This window comes from Perissodus microlepis, chromosome 11 (assembly GCF_051167445.1).
Source record: "Perissodus microlepis isolate ML-2025 ecotype Zambia chromosome 11, ASM5116744v1, whole genome shotgun sequence".
NCBI classification, from domain to species: Eukaryota; Metazoa; Chordata; class Actinopteri; order Cichliformes; family Cichlidae; genus Perissodus; species Perissodus microlepis.
In genome coordinates this window covers 26,269,986-26,294,253 of record NC_140471.1, presented here as the reverse complement: position 1 = coordinate 26,294,253, position 24,268 = coordinate 26,269,986, and the positions used below count along the sequence as shown (strand labels likewise).

The window sequence follows — 24,268 nt, the reverse complement described above, 5'->3', positions numbered from 1 at the left end:
AACTTTCCATGTGAAGTATCTTCTAACTGCAGTGGCTGCTGTGTATAAGAGCGCTGTTTTATAATCACCTCAATTTGGATTTGAAAGAACTTAAACCAATGCGACACAAACCCCGTTACATCTACGTCACTTCTGGTAAGATATTTGATCTGGACTTAAGTTAGTAAAGGGTCTGGCTAGCTCTCCTCTTGCTTGAGTAAAACTGAGGCAGAATCAGACAGTGGGAAGCCTGGTGTTTTTGTTTATATCCACTAGTAGGTAGTTATTTAAGACATTACCTCCCTATAACCCTTAGTAGGGTAGTAGTTCAGGAACACCAAGCCTGCACGGAGGAGCATGTAGGTCTAGCTAGCTAATCAGCATTTTACTCCCGTTTTACAGGAGAAGCTGACTGAGTCTTTTACACCCAATTAATATATATGTAAAATTATTCTAAAGCTTTTTTAAAACTATCATACTTATTTATTTTCATCCAAAAGTGCTGCAGCTTCTCCTTCCGCTCCAATTGAAGCCTCGCAGCACTGAATGTTCTAGTAGACAGCAGAAAATTGGCAAATATCATTAAAAGCTACATATGACTTGAGAATACATTGGGGTAATACATTTTTAACATCAAGGTACTCATAATACTTTGTACATATGTGCTTGATAATTCATTGTCATTTAATTTAATATGGATGCAATGCAACAGAAATATTGCAACCAAAAGCGAACAATATACAGTGCATACTGTACAGGTACACAATATAGGAACCGATGTTAAATGTGAGGGTGTTTTTTTTTTTTAAATTTCCTCTTCCTTGTGTGATTTTCTTGAGGGGGTTTGTTTTTGTTTTTTTCTTTGGTGCACAATTAGCCTTTTCAGAGGAGAAGCCCGTTGTTGTTAATGCCAAAACCAATGCAATATTACTCTGCACTAATCGTAAAATGCATTAATATTTGTTCTATTCAGTTTAATCACTTTTGAATATGTTTCCTATTTTATATATATTTTGAATTTTCACAAACTACACACAGTTGGTTGCTGGTTAGGAAAAAAAGATACCTCCGCTCTTTAGGCTCATCTCAGGAATTACCAATCTGAAATCTCAGGGAATGCTTCAGATTGATTGGAAGGAGTCATGGGGTGTTAGTTCAAGAAAAAGCAGGGATTAAATGCTCATTCGCATGATGTGAGGTGTGTGACGAGGAAGCCAAAGTGAATGTCTTGGTGCAACAGTTTCAGTTTTTTACTATAATACAGTTTTGATTATGAAAACAATGACTACATGATGATGATGTGAAATGATTGTTGCTTTTTGACTCTTTCATATGTCCATGCACCCAGTGTGATGATGTTCTTTATATTTTTTCCTCTTTCAAATAACTTGCCAATGATATACGATATGAAGAAAATGTTCCACTATTATTGTATTTTTTTTCCTCTATAATCGTTGTAGATGGGTATATAGTAGAATATTGTAAAGGGGCTGGGGTTAGTAGTGTATAATCCGGTGTTGTCTCATCTCAACACATCGATCTTTGGTGTTTCAGACTATCAATGCTCATGACAAAAAGAATGTGTGTCACGGATTGTTTCATACTCTGCTGTTAGTCTTCAAAGTTTGACGATTGCTAAATTGTTTTGATAAACATTTTTTTTAAAAGGATGGAAAAGGTGGCGTGCTGAGAGTTTATTTTTCTGCACACTTTGATTTTTGAATTTACCACAACTGCAGTGCCAGTATGTCATCAAAGTGTCGCACTGTAATCACTCACACTCTAACTGGTTTACAGGAATTTCAACACTGACCAGTAAGGGTAAATGAAAGTATTTGTTTTCAAAATATCACTTGGAAACTAAGGAAGGTCCTTTCAGACTTCTGATTGTAACAAACCTCTTTGGCCCCTCAGTGGTGTGCTGTTGTGATTTTATTGTCAGGTGTTGGGTTAGATGGGCTTTAAAATCCAAGGACCCATGAGACTGTGTGCTCAGAGTAACTTTTGAAGCTCATCAAGGCATCCTGTAATACAGTAGTGTTAACTTGTGCTTTTAATGGTACATCTTACTTGTGACCGTCAGCCATTTAATTTGTGGTGCTGTATTTTATCAGGTAATGGCTACAGCTACTTTTAGAAAGTGATGAATGTATAAGTGTTTGTTTCCATAGAACTACACTTAACTTGATCTCAGGCAATTTAATGGCAAGTCTGTCAACGATGAGCAGCATGTAGGATTTTCAAAGTATTACTGTGATTATGTTTTATACATTATATGTAAAGATCTGCTCCGTTTCCTAATAAATATGTAATATTCATGATTTTTTTAATGCCTTCTTACTCCAATCACCCAGTCACAAGACTTATCACACTCACTAAAGTATTAACAAAACTTAGAAAAAGTACCAGAAGCACAGTCTAAAGGTTTTCCAATACATGAAAGAGTTTTCCATTGACAGAATTAAATTAGCTGGTACTTAAATATCACCTTTCTACTCAGTAGAGTGCTTAAAGTGCTTTCTACTACAAGTCTTATTCTCACATTTATTCAGTTTTATCTATGCCTAGGTGTTTGCTCAGATTCACACACACTTGCCTGATGAATGTAACTCATGTTCAGGAACTTTCCCAAAGATGCTTCAGCACTGGAGGAATCCACAATATTCTGATTGGTAAATGGTCCACAGATTCCCATTGGTAGTGGGGTAAAAAAAGCACATACTAGAAGATGCAATGCTGAATCCTGAAGCAACCTTGAGCATTCATTAATTGCACCTTGCAATACAACGTTGGACACCCTATTTCCTTCAGAACTGCCTTAATTCTTTGTGGCGCTGATTCAACAAGGTGGTGAAAACATTCCTCACATATTTTACTGACATCACAATGACATCATAGCACCACAGAGATATTGCACATCCATGACTCAACCTTTCCATTCAACCACATCCCAAAAGTGCTTTATGGAACTGAAACCTTGTGAGTGTGGAGGCCAAGTGGAGGAAAGCAGTCTGAGATGATTTGAGCTTTATCACATTGCTTTATCTTGCCTGAAGCAGCAATCAGAAGATGGGTGAATGTTCCTAAGGGAAAAGAGAGTCAAACTCAGTACAAGCAAAGTGTACCTAATAGAGAGCCCAGTAAATATATTTAAGTAGGCTAAGAACTTCTGTGGAACTTGAGCACGTTACATCGCAGTATTGTTGTAACCCACCCATGTCTCGTGATGTTCTTAAGTATGACTCAGTAAAGGAAAATAAAAAAGAGAAAACTGAGTAATCCGTTCCAATAATCTATTTTCGACATTTCCCTTCCCTGAAGTGAAATACTGAAAAAAAACCCAACCAGTTCCTCATATTTATTTCATCCAAAAAAAAGGACCTTCTGACCGTGTGGAGAAACGCGGAGTTCATCTCTCATCCAGCAGGGGGCAGCTCTGTGTTTACATTTTCAATGACACAACCTGACGACTACAGTCCAATATGGCCGTAGTATGAAGAGTGCAAGCTCAAGTCTGGCTTTAAACTACAAATATTATTAAATAGTCGGGTTGTTTTAATACTTTACAGCTTTGTCCCGAGTAGAAATGTGGGTGCCACTCCACGCAGTCTGTCTAAGAAGCCAGAGAGTTTGCAGACGAAGCGTCGCTGCGGCTGTTTCACAGTGTTTCAGGCACAGAGACGCTAGCGTTTCCCACTTCAGCCATTCAGCCGGACTCTCCGCACAAACATGCAAGGCACTTGTGTACAGAACCCACGGAGACCCTTCCCGAGTCGTTCAGTAAGAATATCTGGCTAAACAATAAGTGTGCGTATGTTTCTGTGACTGTGGGAGTGAAACGGTTACGGTTAAAATGTGGCTAGCCTCGCTCAGGACATGCTCCCACAGTTCTGGTGTAAAGCTCAGGTGTTTTGTCTTATAAAATATATACAACCTATTATTGTAAACCTCAATCTCACCTTTATGAGCCCTCGCCTCCTCTTCTTCTTTTTTGAAATTTGTGGCGGGAAGCAAACAACGAGTCGCTGCGTTACCGCCGCTCACCGGTATGGAGTGACAAAAACAGGAGGAAAACATTTATGTTTCTATGTAAAGATGTTAAACGTGGCTCGATAGCAATGCATTCCTGATTTCACTTCTAGAATATCTAGAGCCTAATTTCCCATTTTCTTCTCCTGAGGATTTGTAATCATCTGTCTTCCCTGTCTTTCTAACACTTTTGACTTGGCAGAAAAATGTAGGACCCTTGGGTCTCACAGTCTTTAAGAAGTCTATCTTCCTGTGCAGTGCCTGCTCACTCCTATCTCCAAGCTTTATGATTCAGCTGTCTATTTTATATGATCTATAAGTGGCTCTGTGTGGTGTGCTTATTGTTTATTTCTTTTTCATGGTGTGTTTGTTTCTATATTAATGCAAGCACGTAGCCTTACACTTCCTCCCAGGCTCGAGTGACACTCCCAATCTCGTTGTATCATAATTACAAATGTAATAAAGGCATCCTCTCTATTTTCTATTCTATCCATTGAGCAAAGGCCCAGTTTTGGTGATTTTGTTACTGTTGACTAATTAACTAATTTATTATGGACACCAGTAGAGATGAACTGTGTCTTGGGCGTTTAGTCTATCTGTATTTATAAAGCCTGCCACCTAACATAAGACAACATGTCATGCAAGCTTACATGAATAGTGACTGATTGTGCAAAATGTATTTTTGGCAGGTTGGAGGGTGTAGAGCTTCCTTCCTTAGGTGCAAAGGATGTCTTGGTTAAAGTGCTGGCTGCCCCAATCAACCCATCAGACATAAACATGATTCAAGGTACTTGTAAGCAGGTAGTAACAGTCATTCATCAGGGCAGTTTAATGTGTGGCATCAGGATCAGGTCATAATCTGATGGGTTTTTTTTCAGGTACTTATGCTATCCTGCCGGATCTCCCAGCTGTTGGTGGCAATGAAGGTGTGGCCCAGGTCGTAGAGGTGGGCAGCCAGGTGAAGTCCCTCAAGACAGGAGACTGGGTGATCCCGAAAGATGCTGGTTTAGGTAAGGACTCCACAGTTCTCAAAATGAAATCTTCAGAGTGCCACTTTAGCTCCCAGCTGAAGGTGGACCTCCTCCTCTGAGCCTTTAACTAATCACAATCTCTGGCCCCCACTGCATGCTAAAATCTATCTCTGGTAAACATTGCGCTCTAAGTGGCGGGACAGCACCTTGCATGGTGTGTGAATTGGAAAATAAAAAAAACATTTTATAGTGCTTTGTAGACTGTTTCCTTCCTGTGATCAGGCACATGGAGGACACAGGCAGTGCTGCCTGAGGAAGATGTTATCTCTGTACCAAATGACATTCCCCTGGTGTCTGCTGCCACACTCGGGGTGAATCCCTGCACCGCTTTCAGGATGCTCTCCGACTTTGAAGACCTCAAGCCAGGTAACTAATCCACTCACAGTGGATTATTTCCTTCTCACCAAATTTAAAATCTTGGATTATTCATAGCGGTGTAGAGGTACTATATTCCCACACCTTAAATTATTTTTGCTTTTACAGCAAGACAGACGAACCAATTTTAGAAGTAAAAAATAAACAAGATTAGAGGGTGCATTATTCCATTCTAAGTATTTGTGGCCAGCATGTAACCATTTGTCCAATCATTTCTGATGTCCTTTTAGGTGATTCTGTGATCCAGAACGCTGCCAACAGCGGAGTTGGACAGGCTGTCATACAGATTGCTGCTGCAAGGGGAATAAACACTATTAATGTTATAAGAGACAGGTGAACTCAATTCTTTCATATTAATGCTTTTTTTAAAATATCAATTTTCTTTTTTGAAGACTAGGGCAAATTTCTTGAACCCTATGGGGATTTTCCATCTTTGTAATAAAATTCTTCAATGTGCCTTCACTTTCAGGCCAGAGTTCACAGAGCTCAGTGATAAGCTGAAGGCTTTTGGAGCTAGTCATGTAATCAAAGAAGAGGCCTTGAGGAAGCATGAGATTAAAGAACTCTTTAAGGTCTGTAGAGATATGATCTTGTAGTTTGTCCCTGCTGGTGAATGAACGTATCCAATTTATGAATATATTTTATAGACTTGTCCGAAGCCCAAACTGGCATTAAATGGAGTTGGAGGCAAGAGTGCAACAGAACTTCTCCGTCATCTACAGTGAGCATACTTAATAATCTCTATTAGTATTATACAATGTAGTTGCACTGTAGAGAGCAGGGAAAACCCCAACTCTATGTATTTGCCAGATTTCTTCCATATTTCAGAATCGGAGGGTCAATGGTGACGTATGGGGGAATGTCCAAACAGCCAGTTACTGTTCCCGTGGTAAGAGGAAAACTGCATTTGCCGTTTTTACACAGTTTCACACTAGACAGAAGAGGTGCATGCATCATAAGTGTGAGGGTGGTACTGACACTTTTCAACCTCTTAGATGCAGCTAAGAGGTTCCCAAAATCATGAACAGTAATTTTAAAGTTCCCTTTCACAAATGTGAAATATTGTATGTTGATGTATTTTTTTTGCTGTTGTTGCTGCTCTTTCTAGAGTGCTCTTATTTTCAAAGATGTGAAGGTTCGAGGATTTTGGGTAACACAGTGGAAGAGAGATCACTCTCATGGTAAGTAGGCATGGAGTTTCAGATTGTTTGAAATTAATCTAAAAAAGATAAACATTTCCCTGGGATGTTGTTTTTCCTAGATGGAAGGGCATTTAGAGCCATGCTGGATGAACTGTGCTCCCTCATCAAGCAGGGAAAGCTGACAGCTCCCGCCTGCACTGAGGTGGGTCTGCAGCAGTATCACGCAGCTCTGGATACTGCTATGCAGCCTTTCATATCAACTAAACAGGTTTTGGTCATGTGAACTAGCTGAGTGTGTCAACTAACCACCGGATGCTTAAGAACACTGCATGCATATTTGGGTGAAACCAGAGAGCTGTGACATTCTTGCTGATATGTCAAACAAATCCACATTCTCAATAAAAGTGTATTCACATGAGGCTCAAAGTCCAGCGTCCGTCATGTTCTGTAGTGACACTTTACAGCGTTTACAGGCAGCTATCAAAAGATTATTAAGTCATTATAACAAGATATGAAATGGCAGGAGTTATCACAGAACACAGATAATACAACTTTATCTTATAATATTTTCAAAACTGATTGCTTTGCTTTGAAGTTGCATGGACAATGGAAGTAATGTTAAGACATTTATTATATATAAAATCTTGATATAATCGATTTTTTTAGCTAATGTGCATGAAATTCATAAGATTGAGTTTTGGATTGACAACAAGATACAGTAGAGTTTACACAAATAAAACTATGGTAGCTGACCTTTAGAGGCACAAGAATACTGTGTAGTTTTGAAACAAAGTATTCAGCCAGTACCCATAAATCAAGGTCAAGGGGCACACCAAAGATTACTGAAGACAAAGGTTGCATTTTTCCATAGTTTAATTACACACTGGAGCATGACTCATTTCATTTATAGATATAATATAACTGAAAGTATGAAAATGCATTATTATAGTGCTACATGTTAAATAGTGACATTTAAAACAAATACTTCCTGCTACTTGATGTCTCTCTTGAATTATAATTTAAAGAATGAAATTCATTACAAATGTTGACACCAGAAAGCTATTCTCAGATTCCTCTGCTAAAAGTGTGTAGTTTTTAAGGTGGAACGTCATACAGCCAGTCGGAAAGTTAGAGGGGGAGTTTGCATTGCTGAATGGGTCAGTGATACACGTGTGGACATGATTTTTATAGACTTTTGAAACAAAAGATTATTGCATATTTATAAATTCTGAGGGAGAAAGCTTATATGTTGGTTTAGGGAAATAATAAACCCATACTGAGTACAGTTTTGTTATAGTTCAAAATAGTATTGAATTAATTACTCACGGGCCACCACCAGACTTAAAGCCACGGAGATGAGTGGCAGGAGGCCACCATGGATGAAAACTGCCCCCTCCTTAACGAGGCAGTGTTCATACCTGTCAAAGTCTACCTCTCGTGCTGCGCACACGTGGTCAACACGGCAGTCGCTGTCACAATCCCTCAGGTCATAGTTCACAGAGTTGAAATCATAGTACTTCTGCAGGTAGCGGGGGTCATCAGCTACACGCTTTAGAACCTCGTGCATGGAGGCTGGAGAGGCATCTGGTACTCTGAAACTCTCTGTGAGGCGATACTCTTTCTCCCAGCGTCCCGTGGCTACATTAGCATGAGTAAGGTTCAGGTAATAGGTCACCACATCCTGCATGAAAGAAAGCATGTGGTTTAAACACAGAAAGCAAACAATAGAAGCATTACAAGATATTTCTGAAGGTTTTACAATCTTTTAAAATACAAATATATATTTATATAAGTTGCATAAGAGCCTATTTTTAGGCTCTTGATTGCTACTTTTGACTGCCCCGTTGCCACAAGGAGCGTTTCACATGCTTGATTTGGCAGAGTTTTACACCGGATGGTCTTTCTGGAGCTACAATACAAGGGGATTTTTGTATCTGGCTGATAATGAACTAGCAACCGTTCACTTGCCAAGCAAATGTGTTAACCACTACACCACTAGAGGAACATAAATGTCTAATGAAAATTGTAAAGGCCAAAACTTGCCTTGACTAGCAGTGTTTCTGTGTCATATTCAAAGACACGAATCCCAGGATTGTTCGCTCCATCCTTAACTCCAGGAAGTGTTGTTTCCCACGGTGTGACACCAGGGCTGAGGAACATGGTACTAATGGGAGAACCTGTAGAAATGGACAAGATATCAGCTCTGATAACAACAGTATTAGTGTGTGTTAATGTTAATGCTGGATATCGGAGACGCATTCCGGCTAAGTGATAAACAGGTAATACTAATACAAGGTGAAATGAGTACTATTACTGCAGTGTGGCTTACCCTTTGTGTTGTAGAACATACGGAAGCTATCAGTGTGATGATGGCCAAAGAACTGGCCTTTAATGACAGAATGATGCTTCTCAATTAAATCCAAATATCGCCGGTTGAACTTTGGTGTAAACCATGGTTTACTTCTTTTCTTCTCGAAGAAACCTGGAGGAACGTGGCCAATGATGTAAACCTGATAAACCAAACAATACAGAGTTAACTAAAATCCAATCAGGACCAAATCTCTTTTTTGGAGGGGCAATTGCTTATACAGGGATTGTATTCATTACAAACTCCATCTTTTACTGAGCTCTAGTCCCTAACATCCAAACATCCATGAACAAGATGAGATGCTTTGCCTTCTCTTTGTTGTTGGTTGCCTCTGTAAGAATCTGATCTGACCAACTAAACTGGTCCGCTGGGTCATCCATGTTCGTGGTCAGCTTGTTCTGATCATAGTAGAGATTGGTGTTAAGGACCAGCATCCTGAAACCAGTCTGATTCATGAGCTTTTCTGTGTAGTATCCACCTGTGCAAGAGGAACATCCCAGATAATGTGTGTTTAAATTTTTCCTGTGCATCATAAGCTGATGTATTCATTCTTTGGAAAGTAATTGCACATATATTTGTAACTATTAGAGAAAGCCTTCTTCACCTTTTTTAAATGTTTCTTTTGACTTTGGATCCAACCAGCCTTGCCACATTTCTGCTATTCGGTCATACATAGAGCTTGGGGCTGCAGGAAGCTGACTCTTCGGGTGGTAATCATGGTTCCCCAGGGCTGAGTACACTTTAGTGTCTAAACAAGACAATAATGTATAAAAGACATTATTTATTAGAAGTAGCCAACACTGTCGTATGTGTTGACCTTGCATGTTTCCGCCTGATTTTGTAATTACTTGGAAACACTTGATTTATGATGTCAGTGAGGTTGTTGATAATGTTGAGCACTGCCTCTTCTCCCAGATCTTTATTATCAACATGTGGAGTGTCATCACTGAGAAGTAACACAGCAGATTGTTTCAGGATTAATTGCAGTCAAACATTATGTCAATACCAAATACTAATCTGAAAATATCATGACTGTAAAGGCAAACAAGCATTTCTTTCCCCAGATATAATCTTGAGACTAGCACTGTCTTGCAATATTCATTAAAAAAAGTAACATACCCAGTCCATACGATGAAGTCCGGGTTTGGTAGAATACTCTTCATTGCATAAACAGAAGAGTTGATCAGGTGCCATGGCGAGTCACAAACATAGTGTCCAAATTTACCAGCATTGGCTGCAGGTCGTTTGCCACTGGATGCGCACACCAGTGCAGGATTGTTGTTGCTCAGTTCGTACGTTGGGTCCCAGTGGAGATCCGTGATGTGCCAAAAGTTCCCTGTGTAAGAACGATGCGTAATGGCATCCAGTAAGTTACCCCGAGATTAAGATATATACTTGATTTATCTGACGCTTACCCGAGAGCGCAAAAGCCTCTTTAAAAAGAAAGCAAGACAGAAGCAGCCTTACTGCCGACATGTCGAAGCCTTTGAGAGGAAGGAACATCCGACAAAAATCAAGACCTGGTTTAAAAGGTATGCCGTAAGTCTATAAAGGCGAAATCATGATAAGATATGACTGGTCATGACGCGTCTGAGGCTTGAAGGTGTTTGGATCCCTATGTGCAGGTGATACTTCGCTATCAGTAATGAAGTTCAACCGTCACCCTGTGATGCAAGACTACGTTTTAGCCTGCATACAATAAAATAAAATAAAATAAATAAAAATAAGTATCAGAATAAATCTAAAGACAATAAAAACCTTCGGCTGAGAAAAGCTCTATACACACTAATCTGTGAAGCTATTTAGGAGTCGAATTCCTGCTTGTAGACTACGCCTAGACTATTTTTATGTGGACTAAATTTAAATTTAGTAGACCACCTTTTACAGTTACCTTATTTGGGCATGCGCTGTTTAAGAATCCAATAAATATACATCCATTCATAGCAGGAGTATATAGACACAGTATATTAAAACACATCTACGTGCGAATGTTTTCGCTGTTACACTGTAATATTTCACTAAATACAAACGGATTTTATTCATGGTGCCCTCACGTGATACTCGTGTTTCCCCAAATCGACGCTGTTATAACTGTGGAAAATCTGTTTCTCAAGCTGATGATGCAAATAAAAAAATGTTTTGCTTTGTTTTGGTTTTGTTATTATTTGTTTCGCTTATTTCTTTTTACAGTAAAGGGGCATTTTGGGGAAAAGAGTAGTTAATCATCGTTGGAAATTTTGCAATGTCTGTCTGTTTTTGATAAACACAGCTATGGGTTTGCAAATGTTCTTTGGAAATGATTTATTATAGCAATTGCAAAGCCGCAAAACCGAGCGTGAGCACGTAGTGCTTCGGGAAGTTCATGAAAGCAACCCTAGGACTCTTTCAAAATCATTCCCTGATGTTTCTCTTTCAGGCAGACGTAACTCCCAGGCTATGGACTGCTTCATTAAGTAATATAGCAAATAATAATAATAATAATGATAATAATAATAATGTTAGTACATGTTAAACAGTGGTTTGGGACCAGAGTTTGTGCTTTTGCATTGGTCAGTCTTGGCGCTAGAAGGGGAACGATAGCCTGACAAGCAAAAATTAGGGCTGAATTACTTCACGTAGAAGATCTGCGTCATCATAGATTTCGCGGGAGTTCCGCTGTGCGCCTGCGCTGTACATTGAAGCTTGCGCGCGGGATTAAACTAGGAAGAGGACCGGAGAAATACGTTTGGCTACATACTTTACTGCACGTAACATTTTACGCCTTACTTTAATAAGTTAAACAAACAGCGGAAGCATGTGGAATCAGGGTGAGTTGTATTTCGACACCGTTGTGTTTATAAAGCAGCCATATGGGCTCGGTGTCGCTGTGTTGTTTCGGTCCACGTTAGCTTGACTACAGACGTCTTTGTTATTGTGTGTTGAATGTGAGTGAAGGTGGGTCAAATGAAGATCATGTTTAATAAACGATTTCAATGACACAGTTGTTTACCACTTTATACATTTTCAGGAGGGTACAGTGAGTCCAGTATGGCTGGGGGCTACACTCAGTCTCCAGGAGGATTTGCATCACCTGCCTTATCCCAGGGGGGAGAGAAAAAGGGGGTCTGTACTTATATCTACACTTAAAAGTCGGAATAATTCACTAAAGACTTGACACAGAAATAAATCTGTAAAAATTGTGCTGAAAACCAGCAACACCATACCTTCATTTGCCAAATGAGATATCCCCTCTTTGTACACATGTTGACTTCTGTATAGCGATGGAAGCACAAATTGGCAGGTCTCTGCTGCATGACAGTTAACCCATTTGTGTTTGGGTGTATGTCTTTGCAGAGAACACGTGCCAACCAAATAATCCCATGCACAGTGTCTCAGCTAATGTCTGCTTCCCAAGCCGATGAGTCATTCAGAGTAGGAGATGTGGATGTTGCCCAGGTGAGCCAAACCATTCATTTAGTTCACTAACTAGTTACTTTTTCATCTCTTAATAGCATTAGTTTGGTACTCTGTAATACAGTTTTTTTTACTTCTGCAGTTGAACAACAGCAACTATACACTCCCTTTTGAATACAAGTTACTTTTGTTTACAGAAATTATGTTGAATATCCATCTATGTCGATTGTACTTTTTTTTAAAAATCCTTTTAAATGTTTAAAATAAACATCTATCTAACAGTCAGATCAAATGCAGAATTTGAAATCATTTTATGTTACAACATTTTGCAGTATGGACGTAATAACTATTCTAATATTTCCAGATTTCATAATAATTGTGGTCTGTGTCATAGGTCACCATTGTGGGGGTCATCAGAAGCACAGATAAATCCATGACCAACATCCAGTACAAGGTTGATGACATGACAGGCGCTCCCATGGATGTGAAGCAATGGGTAGACACAGAGGTAAGTATCCACCATCACAACTCTGCTGCAATCTCAGTCTGTATTGAAACATGAGGTAATTATGTGTATATAAACTCCATTACATAGTGAGAAAGCTACTATACTATAATATCTGTTTAGCATTACATTTCTTTAAGTAGAAGGCCAAGCGGGAAGGGCAGTAGTAACACAAATCCTAAGGAAAATTAACTGGAATTGGATGAAAAGGATCAAGTACGTGCTTTTTATTTATACAGGACCAGAGTGTGGACAGCACTGTCCTTCCCCCAGGCACATATGTCAAAGTATCTGGAAATCTGCGCTCTTTTCAGGTGAGTTTAATATCCGCCACCTATGACCGCTTATTAGTTTAAAAGTGTGGTTGCTATCAAACCCCATCCACCGTCTACTACAGGGGTGTCCAACTCCAGGCCTCAGGTTTTAGATGTGTCCTTGATCCAACACAGCTGATTTAAATGGTTAAATTGCCTCCTCAACACGTCTTGAAGTTCTCCAGAGGCCTGGTAATGAAATAAATCCTTTGATTCAGGTGTCATATCTAAAACCTGCAGGACACCGGCACTTGAGGCCCTGCTCTACTAGCTTACTTGGTGGTTGGGTTGGTGTTGTGGCGTTCTTCAAAGTCAATCAGCTGCTTCCCGCAGCCAGACTGATTCCTGCCCCATTGTTAACTGCAGCTGGTGGTGTAATGGCTCATGTGCTGCTCCAGTGAGCTCACAGAAGCTAAAGAGCAGAACGAGACATAACAGCCAGCTGGAGTTCCAACAACTGGATGAGATTCACCAGCAGCTGATATTGCTGAGTTAGTTATTTATCAGTGAGGTTTATTGTAAAATTAAATCAAAAAAGAATATATTTGTGTGTGGATAACCGCGCGCACACACACACTCACACTCACACACACACACACACACACACACACACACACACACACACACACACAAACACACACAAACAGACTGAATCAATTGGAAATGGTTAATTTAAAGTAAATGCTAACAACATTTGCACAGTACTCAGAATCAAATAGGAACTTATGACTTGCATCATGATTTCATTGAAAGGCTACATGACAGTGTAAAATTTTTAAGCGGCTGTATGATTTCTCAATGCACAAACATTTTTGACAATCTCATATTTAATCTTGTTCATTTAAACATTTATTAACCTTTGTGTGTGTGTGTGTGTGTGTGACATGTGTCTAACATGTGTCTAAATTACACTTGGGCTCCACTAAAGAAGGCTTTTACACCTTTACCAACATAGATTTGTTTCGTCACTTGAAATACTTGAAGTGGATGTTGCTCGCTTTAGTTCCTCTCTGAATTCATGATGGCGTGTCTATTTTTTTGTGCCTTCCTTTCTTAGAACCACAGGTCTGTTGTGGCATTCAGCGTCAGGCCCCTGGAGGATATGAATGAAATCACCTCTCATATGTTAGAGGTTGTCCAAGCACACATGGCACTCAGCAAGCCTCAAACTATGGTGAGAAATCTTGTGCTTATACCTTCACAGCCTTTAATGGTGGCTAAACAAGTGAAAAAGGGAAGTTGAGATGGGTTCTATGAATACCACTTCTATTAAAGATTGCTTAGTTTGTTTGCCAGATTACTAAGAAACAGTACAGCGTTGTCACATCTTTTAGTTGTATTTGTGCTAAGTGTGAGAGTGAGCTCCTACAGATAAATGGTCACAGACACACATGATTTCAGTGAATGGGTATAAATATCCAAGCCCAGTCAACACCTTATCTGACTTCTACAGCCTGGCTATTTTTTTTCTTTTTGTTTTATGTATTAAAACCATAATTCTAACAGCTTTGAGAGATGATTTTAAACACATTAGAGGTCGTACAGAATGATTGTTTTGTTTTAAATGGCTTAAAAAACGATTTGCAGTCAATATAGAAACACATTAGAAGTGAAACTGAGTAATGACATAATAAAAATTAAGCTTTCTAGATAACTATTGCTTCTGCAGCGCTGCAAATTTACTTTTTGTATCCTATGTTCCATAAAGGGCATAGTCTGCTTCAGTATACATGGCTTTAACGCTCATCAATCCCTCTAATACTCTGTAGACTGCCGGAACCCGTGAGGTCAAACTCAGACTGTTACTGCCACCAAATAGGCTTAACACTCACTTGTTTTAAGTGCTCTATATTTATTTATGAAATTGACCAACAGCCTGTTATAAATGGATTGGCTAATAATAGCCAGGGGTACCTTTCCGTTTGAGATACATGTCTTTTTTTTTTTTTTGATGAATGTGTATCAGGCGGTCGTAATCACATTTTCAGTGTCATACTTTTACATATCTGTCTCTGAAGGTTGTTCTGTATCCTTTATCAAATCTATGTATAATGTTGAAAACGTGCAATTTCATTCTCTTTCAGTCGGGTGCCGGAGGAGGAATGAGCAGTAGCGCCATGCCCATGTCACGACCCACCATGGGAGGCATGGATGGGAATGTAGGAGGCTATGCAGGTGCCAATGACATGACCAACAATGGGTTAAGTGCAAACCAGAATCAGGTGAGCCTAAATAAATCAGACAGCGGTAACAAGAAATTCACAGTTCTTAACTATCATAGATAAGCTGTGGTGAGAAATGAAGGGGCACTGTATCTGAATGCAGAAAAGAACAGCTATTACACCCGTTTATTTATGTAAACCCAAACAGTGATCGTTGACTCTTACATCCTGTCTTCGACTTCTTTGTGTGAACTGCATCAAAGATTTGTTGTTTTATAAAAAACATTTTCAGAAAAAGAAGTCAGTAGACTGGAATATAGCTTCTTTTAGCAGTGCGTGTCAGCTTGCTTACCCTGTCGACTTTTATCTCTCAAGGTGCTGTGTTTGATAAGAAGCTGTCCAGAACCGCAGGGTATTAGCATTCAAGAACTAAAGAAGAGACTCGGCAGCATGAGTATTGCTGTGATCAAGTAAGTTTTAAAGTGATAAAACAATATAAAATGAAAGTTACTTTTTGACTGTTGGAAAAGTAGAAAAGCTCTTACATACACTGAAACAGACCAAGAGGCAAACTAAGCTGCATCCACTTAAATGACGTTTAAATTATTATTTTACTTTTTACGTTGGGTTTGTACCGTCATAAAAAGGATGGTTTCAAAGAGAGAGATGCTCACACAAAATTACAACATACACTTTTCCAAATAGCAAAGAGATTTTGCAACAAAGTTTCACTACAAAATGAATCCCCACAAGTTAAACTCTCAACCCTTTATCTGCAAAATGGACTTGGTCTGAACAACACAGGTGGTACAAGACTATTAAACAAACTGAAACCAAGAGAGAAGGCCTGTAGTGGCTAAAGTGTCAAGAGTTAACACATTATTTGTGATGGAGAGTTAACTTTAGATGTGTTCTAGCAAGCTGCTTTAATGCTCTAAAACACTTTTTAAAGGACAAGCTGAATGATTTAGTTTGGCTTCTTGATATAAGTACGGTAGCTTTAATAAGGGATGGTGAGTGTCAAGATAACAAAGTTTCCTCCTTATCTTATTACGGATCAAGACCACATTGTCTTTGTCCTTCAAGGCTTACTGTTTGGGTCAGTTTATAAAAACTTGGCTCTCAGCTACTTTCTTTTGGTGCATCCCACTATGCAAGATTTGAGCAGGGACAGTACAACCTCAGTTTAAAAATAATAATAATAGAAAAATGCAGTTATACCCTTTTGGTGGTAGCAGTACATACGTTATGCAAACTACAGGAAGTGTATGTCCAAGACTTTAGAATGACCCGAGTGAAACACCCACTGCATGCTAATTTGGTAGTTTTGCTTTGTTTTCTGAAATTGTACCAGGATGAAAAATGATACAATAAAAGAAAAAAATCTAATATATAATTATATATTAGATTTTTTTCTTTTATTGTATTTTTTTTAAAGAGATTTTCCTTTAGTGTACAGGAAATGATTTGTCTACTTGGTACTCAGTTCACAAATATTTAATTCATGGTATTATTATTAATAACCCTTCTGATTTTTTTAATTTGACTTTTAGCACTTCTAAAATGCTGTTTCCTTTTGCTTTAACAGACAAGCTGTGGAGTTCCTTAGCAACGAAGGTCATATCTTTTCCACCATCGACGAAGATCACTACAAATCAACTGACAGTGATGACTAGACTAATTCATCTTGTTACCATGAGTGGGGTTATGTATTTGAAATAATTGGTACATCATTTATTACTGAAAACGATCACATAAGTAACAACCTCCCTGAGTCTATAATGCCACAGAGCTGTGCGAAATGCTGCAAGTCTGTCGGCACTGTGGTCTATGTTTGTTGAAGAACACGTGGTTTACAAATGGTGAAACTCAAGGTTTACACATCCTGTATTCCTGATGTTGCTTCAGCCATTTCGCCCGAAAAAGTTTCTGTCACTGAGATTATTGTTGGCAGTTACTACTTTCTTTCTGTTTATGCATCTTTCTTCTTCTGTAAAACATCTTTCTTTCTTTTTAAAGATTTGGAACATAAGTAATCCAACTTTTTTTTGTCTATGTAATTTAGTTTTGCCAAAATAAATTGATTATTCAAAATGTATTTTTGTTCTGTTGGTTCAGTTTATCAAGTTGTATAAGCCCCTTTTTCTGGTATAGTTGTGTGTGTGTGTGTGTGTGTGTGTGTGTGTGTGTGTGTGTGTGTGTGTGTGTGTGTGTGTGTGTGTGTGTGTGTAAATATATGATACATTAGTATACACACACATGTATGTATATATATAATGTGTCTGTGTGTCTATCAGCGTGGGGATTTTTTTTTTTTTTTTTGCATTTTAGAAAAACTAACATGCGTAATTCACATTTGCTTTCACACATCTAGCTGTAAAACCACAAGCTGACTTTAACACTTATCAAAGAGTTTCACACACATCTTTATAGATAATATAAGGTCAAAGTTTTACAAAGTTGGAATAAACCACGTAGGTCCAGTTTTATATAGAAATCATACTTTATGATAATGTCTAATAGAAAATTAAAATCAACCACACATTTACATGCATTGGAAATAATCTTTCAAAGAAAAATGGCACAAAATGGATTGTCCATCGGTTAACAAAGTTGCAAAACATACTTTCGTTTTCAGTGAAAATGTTTCTACTCCTCCCTGGAGTTAATTTGCAAAATAAAAAAAAAAGGCAAATACATTTCTGTTCACAGATAAATAGTTTGATGTGGTTAGAGGGACGGCTTCTGCTACCGGTGTTGCAGCGTTACAATGTTGCGGTTTAGACAAATGCCTTCCATCAATGAGTGGGGTGAGCTATTTCTCTTTAGAGTTTGCATCTATGCAGTAGGAGTTTGACATACACATATGTTGTATACTTGTGCAACAGAATACAATCCATTGAAGCCAGTTTGAAGCTTATTAATATGCATTTTTGAGAGAAGTTATTGATTTAACACTGGTAATTTTAAAGGCTGTAATTTATGGTGTCATGTTCGACTGCATATTATCCTATAGTTTGTTGCTGTAACTATGCACAAGAAGGCATTATATACAGTAACTAGCTACTTAGTACCTCACAATATAAATACGGACCTGTACACGAAGCTGAAAGACATAGCCTCAATTACTACATGGTTAAATCAACAATTTCTAAACAAGTTTGTGTACAACAAAAAGTGTTTGAACTACAAGAGTGGTATGTGTTCAAAGTTTGAATACACGATTACTGAAAACAGTGAAGTATAATTCTGGGTATAAAGTTGAGGTAAAAAGAAATTTTGCTGACCACGTGAGAAAACAGATGTGAAAACACCACCAAGTTTGTATTTATTCTGGGCTAAGCTGTTACTGAATGATGTCATGTCAACCAGCCCTGCACAGCACTTGTAGGATGGGGAACAGTTCAGTTCTCATTGCTCAAGCAGGATTTTTCTCTGTTGCAGAAGATGTAGAAGATATTTCCTTTAGTAGTACATAACATTTTCTTGTGCTTTCTTCATCATAACAGCCAAAGTGTCATCCACAGTTTCATAGTCAAGGTCACTGTCCCCATTTTCATCCTCAGGCACACTCCCTGGTGGAAAGATTATTGTTAGTAATACTATATTTCACAATATTCTTATATTCATCCAAACTGTCATTTATCAAATGTGCCGCACACTGAATGTCTTCCTTTCAGAAAACATGCGATTTATGCACCACCAAACATTTATGCACCACCCATCACATACACCACCTATCACAGGTTTTCACTTCACTTTCTGATGCAGCCAATCTTAATGACTAAACACATTTCACTTCTATAGGAAGATTGTCTCCTGAGATACTATTGGGTGATGGGTTGAATCTTATACAGGAACACACTTGGAATTAAGACGTCATTGTGGATTTTGTTAAGTGACGAAGAGTAATAGTAAGTAAATAAAAGCATGAATATATTAGAAATGATGAAGTCTCCCAAAACCATAGACTTTCTCAATCTGCACATGCTGCTTACGGTCTGTGGTTATTGTATAAGTTTGCGTCTATGATTAATGGACAATAAACATGGTGTGATAAACACGACTAAATTCTTATTATTTGCATTTAATGCATCCTAATGCATTATTAATACATTAGGTAATTTGTATATTTACATATGCATATGCACATACTTTTAATTGAATATACTTACGTATGTGTTTTTTACATATAAATTACACATTACTGAGACAATAAGACATTGATATGTTTTTCATTACTATTCAGTTCATGTTCACTGTTTGGTTTTGTGTATTTGTAGACTACATGGATACAAGTACTGGGTCACCTGCACATTACAGCTACAGGAGCTGCTCAGCCATGAAAACCCATGCCTTGAAGCTCCACGCACACAGTTTTTGTGCTGATGTTAATGCCAAAGGAGGTTTGGAACCCTGCAGTTACTGACGTTACAGATGTTTGGCAACTTTTACGCACTGTGCACCTCGGCACTTCGCAACCCCGCTCTGTAACTTCACGGTCTGCTACTTCATGGCTGAGTTGTTGTGGTTCTAAGACGCTTCCACTTTTCAACTATATGTTACAGCGGATGGTGGACTATTTATCTATTGACACGAGCTCTTTAGAACAAACCATTCTTTATCAGATGTTTGCAAAGGCAGACTGCATGGCAAGATGCTTGATTTTATACAGCTGCTGAAATGGGACTAAAACCCTCTGAATTCAAAGATGACACAAAGATTTTGTGTATATAGTGCAGGTGAAGCTGATTTTTAACCCTTCTTCATATTCATTTACTTTAAGTTTAGTTCTGTGCGTTATGGCAGAAAAAATGTTACTCTGTGTGCTTTTAGTGGTCTTGATGACTTTGTGAATTCTCTGTGGCTCTGTGAACAGTCACGCTCACATTTGTCTTAGAGATGTAGAGGGAAGCCAAAGTCTGCCAGTATTCTCAACTTTTTGGGGTCTTTATATAAACCCTATATAAACTCTTTCCCATGGTGAAAATGTCTCAAATTTAGAGGTTGTCCTGCAAACACTGCTTTAATATAAACATAGAGAATGCTTTACTAGTCCAGCAGCTGCACTATAAGTTTTGCAAGAGACAAATCGGTGGCTCTCTTAAAACATTATATCAGACAGAGCCCCACCTGTTTTAGCAGACTCCTTCATTTGTACATAAGTGTTTGGCAGAGCCTTGCCTATGGTTTGGTCAGCCGCTGAGAACTTTCGGGGCACAAGTGGTGGGGGCTCATCTTCATTAGCCTGCACAAAAGAGGAAACTTCTGTTTTATTACATGCATGGCGTATTTACCACAGGAAAAAAGTGGAAGCACCAATTTGTTATTTTTGCTTAGTTCATTTCCTGAAAATCACATTATGAGAATCTGTATATTAGTTTCACTGTAGTGGGGTTTCAAGAGAAACCTGACATGACAAGAAAATCTAGACAACCTAAGCTGAGCTGTAGCCTTTATAATAATAGCTTTCGAAAATGTTATACAAGCATGAAAAGAGTCACTCACGGGAGGTGGTGGAGCGGGGGGCCTCTTTTTGTTATTCAAAGTCAAGTCGCTGAACTGTTTGGTTGGGACGCTTTTGTCTCCTTGATGTTTGGATTTGTTTGCCTTCTTTGATTTCTTTGTTTTTTTGGGAGGTGCCGAAAATGACATGTTTCGCTTTGGTGGTCGAGGTGGCGGCTCCGCATCTGAGTTACCAAGTTTGCGAAACTCATAAAAGAATGTGTCTGCAACTTCGGTAACTCTTTCCACTTGACACTTGGGGGGTTGATCTTTGGGCCAAGGGAGGGGGTCTGTAGTAAAATAGACAGACATTGAGAGCCACTGCGTTGGGATCTCGAAACAGTACTCTGGCTTGTGTACAAAGCTTGCCTGAATGGTGGGTTCCAACATAGCTGCCTCTATTCTGAGACATGAGAACCCATAGAGGGGATCCTTCTCGAGTTCTGTATCACGGCCCACCACTTTAACATCCAGAGGCAAGTTAAACTCCTTCCCCAAGTCACTGAGTTTGTACTTCCTGTTGTCACTGAGTACTTCCACAAAGTGACCCTCCATGTAAAGAGGCATAATAATCTCCTCCTTTTCATCCTCCCTTTTCACCTGATCCTCATCATCATCATCATCATCCTCATCCTCATCGTCCGACTCTTGAAGGCGATAACACAAAAGAGCCTCTACCGACTGCTTCTGTCCTGCTTTGCCTTCACAGGGTAAAACCATCCTATCGCAGCGCACAACCTCAAGCTGTTCCCCCACACTGAGGGCAGGGAGTCCCTCCTCTTCCACTTCCTCACAGTTCCTTGTTACGCTGACCTTCAGACCTGGCGCGTGGATTGAAGCAACGTACAGCTCGTATACTGAATTAAACTCTCTTGGCCGTCTCCGGAAACGTCCACCATATTGCTGAGACACCAGGAAGTACTGCGGTGTTTTCCTGCTTTTCAAAGTGGATAATAAAATCATGGGCGAGGTTCCTTTTTTGTGAAAAATCAGGTGCTCATTCTTGCGAAGCTCCGGTAGCCAGCCGCACTTGAACAGGGAGCGCGTCTCTGGGTCTTCGATGATCTCCACCACTCCAGGGAATGATTTATTCGGCTCAGAGTGGACTTCACTCAGAGAAAGGGGTACAATAAAATGCACATCTTTACACAGCTCGGTGACATCGACCACATCCACTTCTAAGCTGGATGGAAACTTCACCACATTCTTCCTCACTGTAGACAAAAGAGAGGAAGGCAGTCAAGCATATTAGGTATATTTAACTTTGGTATGAGTGCAGTACAGGTGAACTATGCTTTTTTTTGGTTCTGAATTTAAATTCTTGAGGTTACAAATATAAGCAATCATATAATCATAAGCAATCATAACAGTGCATCATATAGATTAATTGCTTTTAATGATATGCTGATGTTTTTCAAGGTGGCATTAACTTTAACTGTTTTATAGCATGGTATGTACTATATGTCATACTATCATTGGCTTCAAGTGTAAAATTTTAATATGCACAAATATTGTTTATGTAGTGCATAAATGTGCACAGATGTAGAGGAACGATAAAATGTCATGAACCAAGTATTTTCAATTAAGGTGGAAGTTAAAGTGGAAGTTCACAAACTTTGCATTAACATAACACACGGTGGGGTTCACACACAAATAACAAATCCTGATCAACATTATGTTAAATAGTAGTTAAATAGTTAAAAAGTAGGTTATTCTTACAGTTCATGACGGCCTGGACATGGTATACTGGACTGAGCATAAGAGGCCGATCACACTTGGTAGCATTGACAAAGCGAAACCTTCGGCTACGCAGGGACGACGAGGACATGATCTCCCGCAGGGTAAAGCGCTCCTCACTCTCACACTCATAGAACTCCCCTCGGAAAGAAACAGGGATGCACACTTCAGCTGAGGCTTCTTGTTGTCCTCGAATAAGGCAGCGGACTTGATCCTCTTGATCCTTGTGTTTCTCAACAGAGAGCACAGTCAAAGCTGTCCCAGCTCCCAGTGCTAAATTGCCAATGGTCATCTTGGAGTGGCTGGAGAAAGTGAAGGGAAGAGAGGAGTCGAGGCCTACTGGCCTCATGCTGACCATCTCCTCTACCGTACTGTACGGCATCTCCTCTGGCACGACCCTGAACAAGCCTGAGAAGAAAAGAAAAGTCATTGTAGTTCTACAAAATAGATTTAACCATTCTTACAAGAATTTCTCTAGACCAACCTGTGTGGCTGATAGGCAGCTCAAATGTTTCATTGTTTGCTACGTCTTGACAGGAAACTGATAGGAGCTCAATTTTAGTGACCTTTATTAGATCCCCAGTGGAAAAGCACACTTCACTCCCAGAAATTTCATATATAGAACCTGGAATGGAAAACAAGAAATTGAAGGAACAAAAATGATTAAGATTTCTTAACCAGCACATGAACGCATACACTCTAATGGGAATTGTTTCCAGTTGCGAGCCATGAGCAATACAACAAATGCTCACTGTTCTTTTTATATATAATAACTTCTAATTTAGGGTTAAAAATGTACAAAATGTAAAAGGAATGTACACTAGATTGTAACTTTAAATTTATGAAAGACAGACACAACACAGAGAAGCGCACAGCAATGAAGTAATCTATAATCTCGTAAGTGCTGTCCTTCTGTACACGCCATCTCACTGAGGAAAAGTAATAATAATAATAAAAAACTACCTTGGAAATATACTCCAGAGCAAACTTGCAAAATTTTTGGCAGACAGGTATTGTCCAATGATGCGATGAATTCCTGAAGTGGCAAAGCAGTGGCGCCTGCCATCACTGCTGCCTCTGTGTGTGTGCAACCAAAAATGAAGGCAGGCAGCAAATGACAAGCGCAGCACAAAACGGGGGTGCTTTCTCAGTTAAAAACCACAAAAGTGAATGAGGAAGTTACAGGATCTCTTTGCACAACTTGTGCATTCACATACGGGGACAGAGCAATCTGGCAAAGCCTCATTGCTGTGAAGATGGTGAATAAGTATCCAAAAGAATGTTTTATTAAATTTTTGGGATTACAGCATAAAGCCTGCTATGAAAAATAAAATAAAACATCCACACTCTAACTTTGAGCTTTTTATATGTCTTCATTTTTTGGGTCTGTGTGGGTGTGTGTGTGTAAGAGTGAAAGAGAGAGAGGGAGAGAAAGGGGGAGAGGACGACAGACTTTAAAAGGAGCAAATCGCAATTGCAATTTTGTAGTGTGAACGTGTTATATTTCTTTTTTCTTGTTTGATAGTCAGGGTGCTCTACTTAACGGTGTGGCCAAAATCAGTGTGAACACATTGCGCAAGGTTTAAATAAATACATGCACTATGATAACCTTTAAAAATGCAAAAGAGCAACTCTCAGAGCACAGATGCGAGGACACACTGATAGCTTTTCTTCACTAATATTTCAGGCTCTTTGTGATATTCGTTTTAGCCATGTGTCATCTTTCTC

General features: G+C 39.1%; 4 protein-coding genes across 6 annotated transcripts; 2 read left to right on the top strand and 2 right to left on the bottom strand.

Moving 5' to 3' along the window:
* Positions 1-3,433: 3,433 nt before the first annotated feature.
* mecr (mitochondrial trans-2-enoyl-CoA reductase) lies at positions 3,434-6,974 on the top strand. 2 transcript variants are annotated; one of them, XM_084943879.1, is made up of 10 exons: positions 3,434-3,759; positions 4,698-4,795; positions 4,887-5,018; positions 5,262-5,405; positions 5,645-5,747; positions 5,884-5,986; positions 6,062-6,135; positions 6,243-6,303; positions 6,523-6,595; positions 6,676-6,974. In XM_084943879.1, exons 1-10 carry the CDS (start codon positions 3,566-3,568, stop codon positions 6,837-6,839), a joined length of 1,146 nt encoding a protein of 381 aa, XP_084800005.1. In that variant the 5' UTR covers positions 3,434-3,565; the 3' UTR covers positions 6,840-6,974. The 2 variants fall into 2 exon arrangements, with proteins under 2 accessions (XP_084800005.1, XP_084800004.1); XM_084943878.1 differs by having other exon boundaries at positions 6,225-6,303.
* A 77-nt stretch (positions 6,975-7,051) lies between these two features.
* On the bottom strand, positions 7,052-10,431 carry smpdl3b (sphingomyelin phosphodiesterase acid like 3B). The gene is made up of 8 exons (XM_084943877.1): positions 10,340-10,431; positions 10,044-10,260; positions 9,773-9,870; positions 9,529-9,672; positions 9,233-9,402; positions 8,886-9,066; positions 8,600-8,733; positions 7,052-8,237 (listed from the first exon to the last, which is right to left on the bottom strand). Exons 1-8 carry the CDS (start codon positions 10,425-10,427, stop codon positions 7,875-7,877), a joined length of 1,395 nt encoding a protein of 464 aa, XP_084800003.1. The 5' UTR covers positions 10,428-10,431; the 3' UTR covers positions 7,052-7,874.
* rpa2 (replication protein A2) lies at positions 10,347-17,396 on the top strand. 2 transcript variants are annotated; one of them, XM_084943880.1, is made up of 9 exons: positions 10,347-10,456; positions 11,932-12,026; positions 12,258-12,359; positions 12,712-12,825; positions 13,062-13,136; positions 14,194-14,310; positions 15,221-15,358; positions 15,674-15,768; positions 16,887-17,396. In XM_084943880.1, the coding sequence occupies exons 1-9, from the start codon at positions 10,399-10,401 to the stop codon at positions 16,972-16,974; spliced, it is 882 nt and encodes a 293-aa protein (XP_084800006.1). In that variant the 5' UTR covers positions 10,347-10,398; the 3' UTR covers positions 16,975-17,396. The 2 variants fall into 2 exon arrangements, with proteins under 2 accessions (XP_084800006.1, XP_084800007.1); XM_084943881.1 differs by lacking the exon at positions 10,347-10,456 and adding an exon at positions 11,514-11,731.
* A 391-nt stretch (positions 17,397-17,787) lies between these two features.
* Positions 17,788-23,642, bottom strand: themis2 (thymocyte selection associated family member 2). Its single transcript, XM_084944956.1, has 6 exons — positions 23,504-23,642; positions 23,025-23,165; positions 22,523-22,948; positions 20,807-22,017; positions 20,432-20,546; positions 17,788-18,873 (listed from the first exon to the last, which is right to left on the bottom strand). The coding sequence occupies exons 1-6, from the start codon at positions 23,604-23,606 to the stop codon at positions 18,764-18,766; spliced, it is 2,106 nt and encodes a 701-aa protein (XP_084801082.1). The 5' UTR covers positions 23,607-23,642; the 3' UTR covers positions 17,788-18,763.
* Positions 23,643-24,268: the final 626 nt, after the last annotated feature.

What these genes read in the sequence shown, in the direction of transcription:
- smpdl3b (XM_084943877.1), bottom strand. Translation starts at nt 10,427, where the DNA reads ATGTTCCTTCCTCTCAAAGGCTTCGACATGTCGGCAGTAAGGCTGCTT. An exon ending in CATAAATCAAGTGTTTCCAA is followed by an intron (nt 9,673 to 9,772) that starts GTAATTACAAAA and finishes TGTCTTGTTTAG; the next exon opens with ACACTAAAGTGTACTCAGCC. An exon ending in AAAAGAAACATTTAAAAAAG is followed by an intron (nt 9,403 to 9,528) that starts GTGAAGAAGGCT and finishes CCTCTTGCACAG; the next exon opens with GTGGATACTACACAGAAAAG.
- rpa2 (XM_084943880.1), top strand. Translation starts at nt 10,399, where the DNA reads ATGTCGAAGCCTTTGAGAGGAAGGAACATCCGACAAAAATCAAGACCT. An exon ending in AGGGGGGAGAGAAAAAGGGG is followed by an intron (nt 12,027 to 12,257) that starts GTCTGTACTTAT and finishes ATGTCTTTGCAG; the next exon opens with AGAACACGTGCCAACCAAAT. An exon ending in AGCAATGGGTAGACACAGAG is followed by an intron (nt 12,826 to 13,061) that starts GTAAGTATCCAC and finishes TTATTTATACAG; the next exon opens with GACCAGAGTGTGGACAGCAC.
- themis2 (XM_084944956.1), bottom strand. Translation starts at nt 23,606, where the DNA reads ATGGCAGGCGCCACTGCTTTGCCACTTCAGGAATTCATCGCATCATTG. An exon ending in CTCTGGAGTATATTTCCAAG is followed by an intron (nt 23,166 to 23,503) that starts GTAGTTTTTTAT and finishes TTTCCATTCCAG; the next exon opens with GTTCTATATATGAAATTTCT. An exon ending in TGTCCAGGCCGTCATGAACT is followed by an intron (nt 22,018 to 22,522) that starts GTAAGAATAACC and finishes TTTTGTCTACAG; the next exon opens with TGAGGAAGAATGTGGTGAAG.
- mecr (XM_084943878.1), top strand. Translation starts at nt 3,566, where the DNA reads ATGTGGGTGCCACTCCACGCAGTCTGTCTAAGAAGCCAGAGAGTTTGC. An exon ending in AGATTAAAGAACTCTTTAAG is followed by an intron (nt 5,987 to 6,061) that starts GTCTGTAGAGAT and finishes TATATTTTATAG; the next exon opens with ACTTGTCCGAAGCCCAAACT. An exon ending in GAACTTCTCCGTCATCTACA is followed by an intron (nt 6,136 to 6,224) that starts GTGAGCATACTT and finishes TGTATTTGCCAG; the next exon opens with ATTTCTTCCATATTTCAGAA.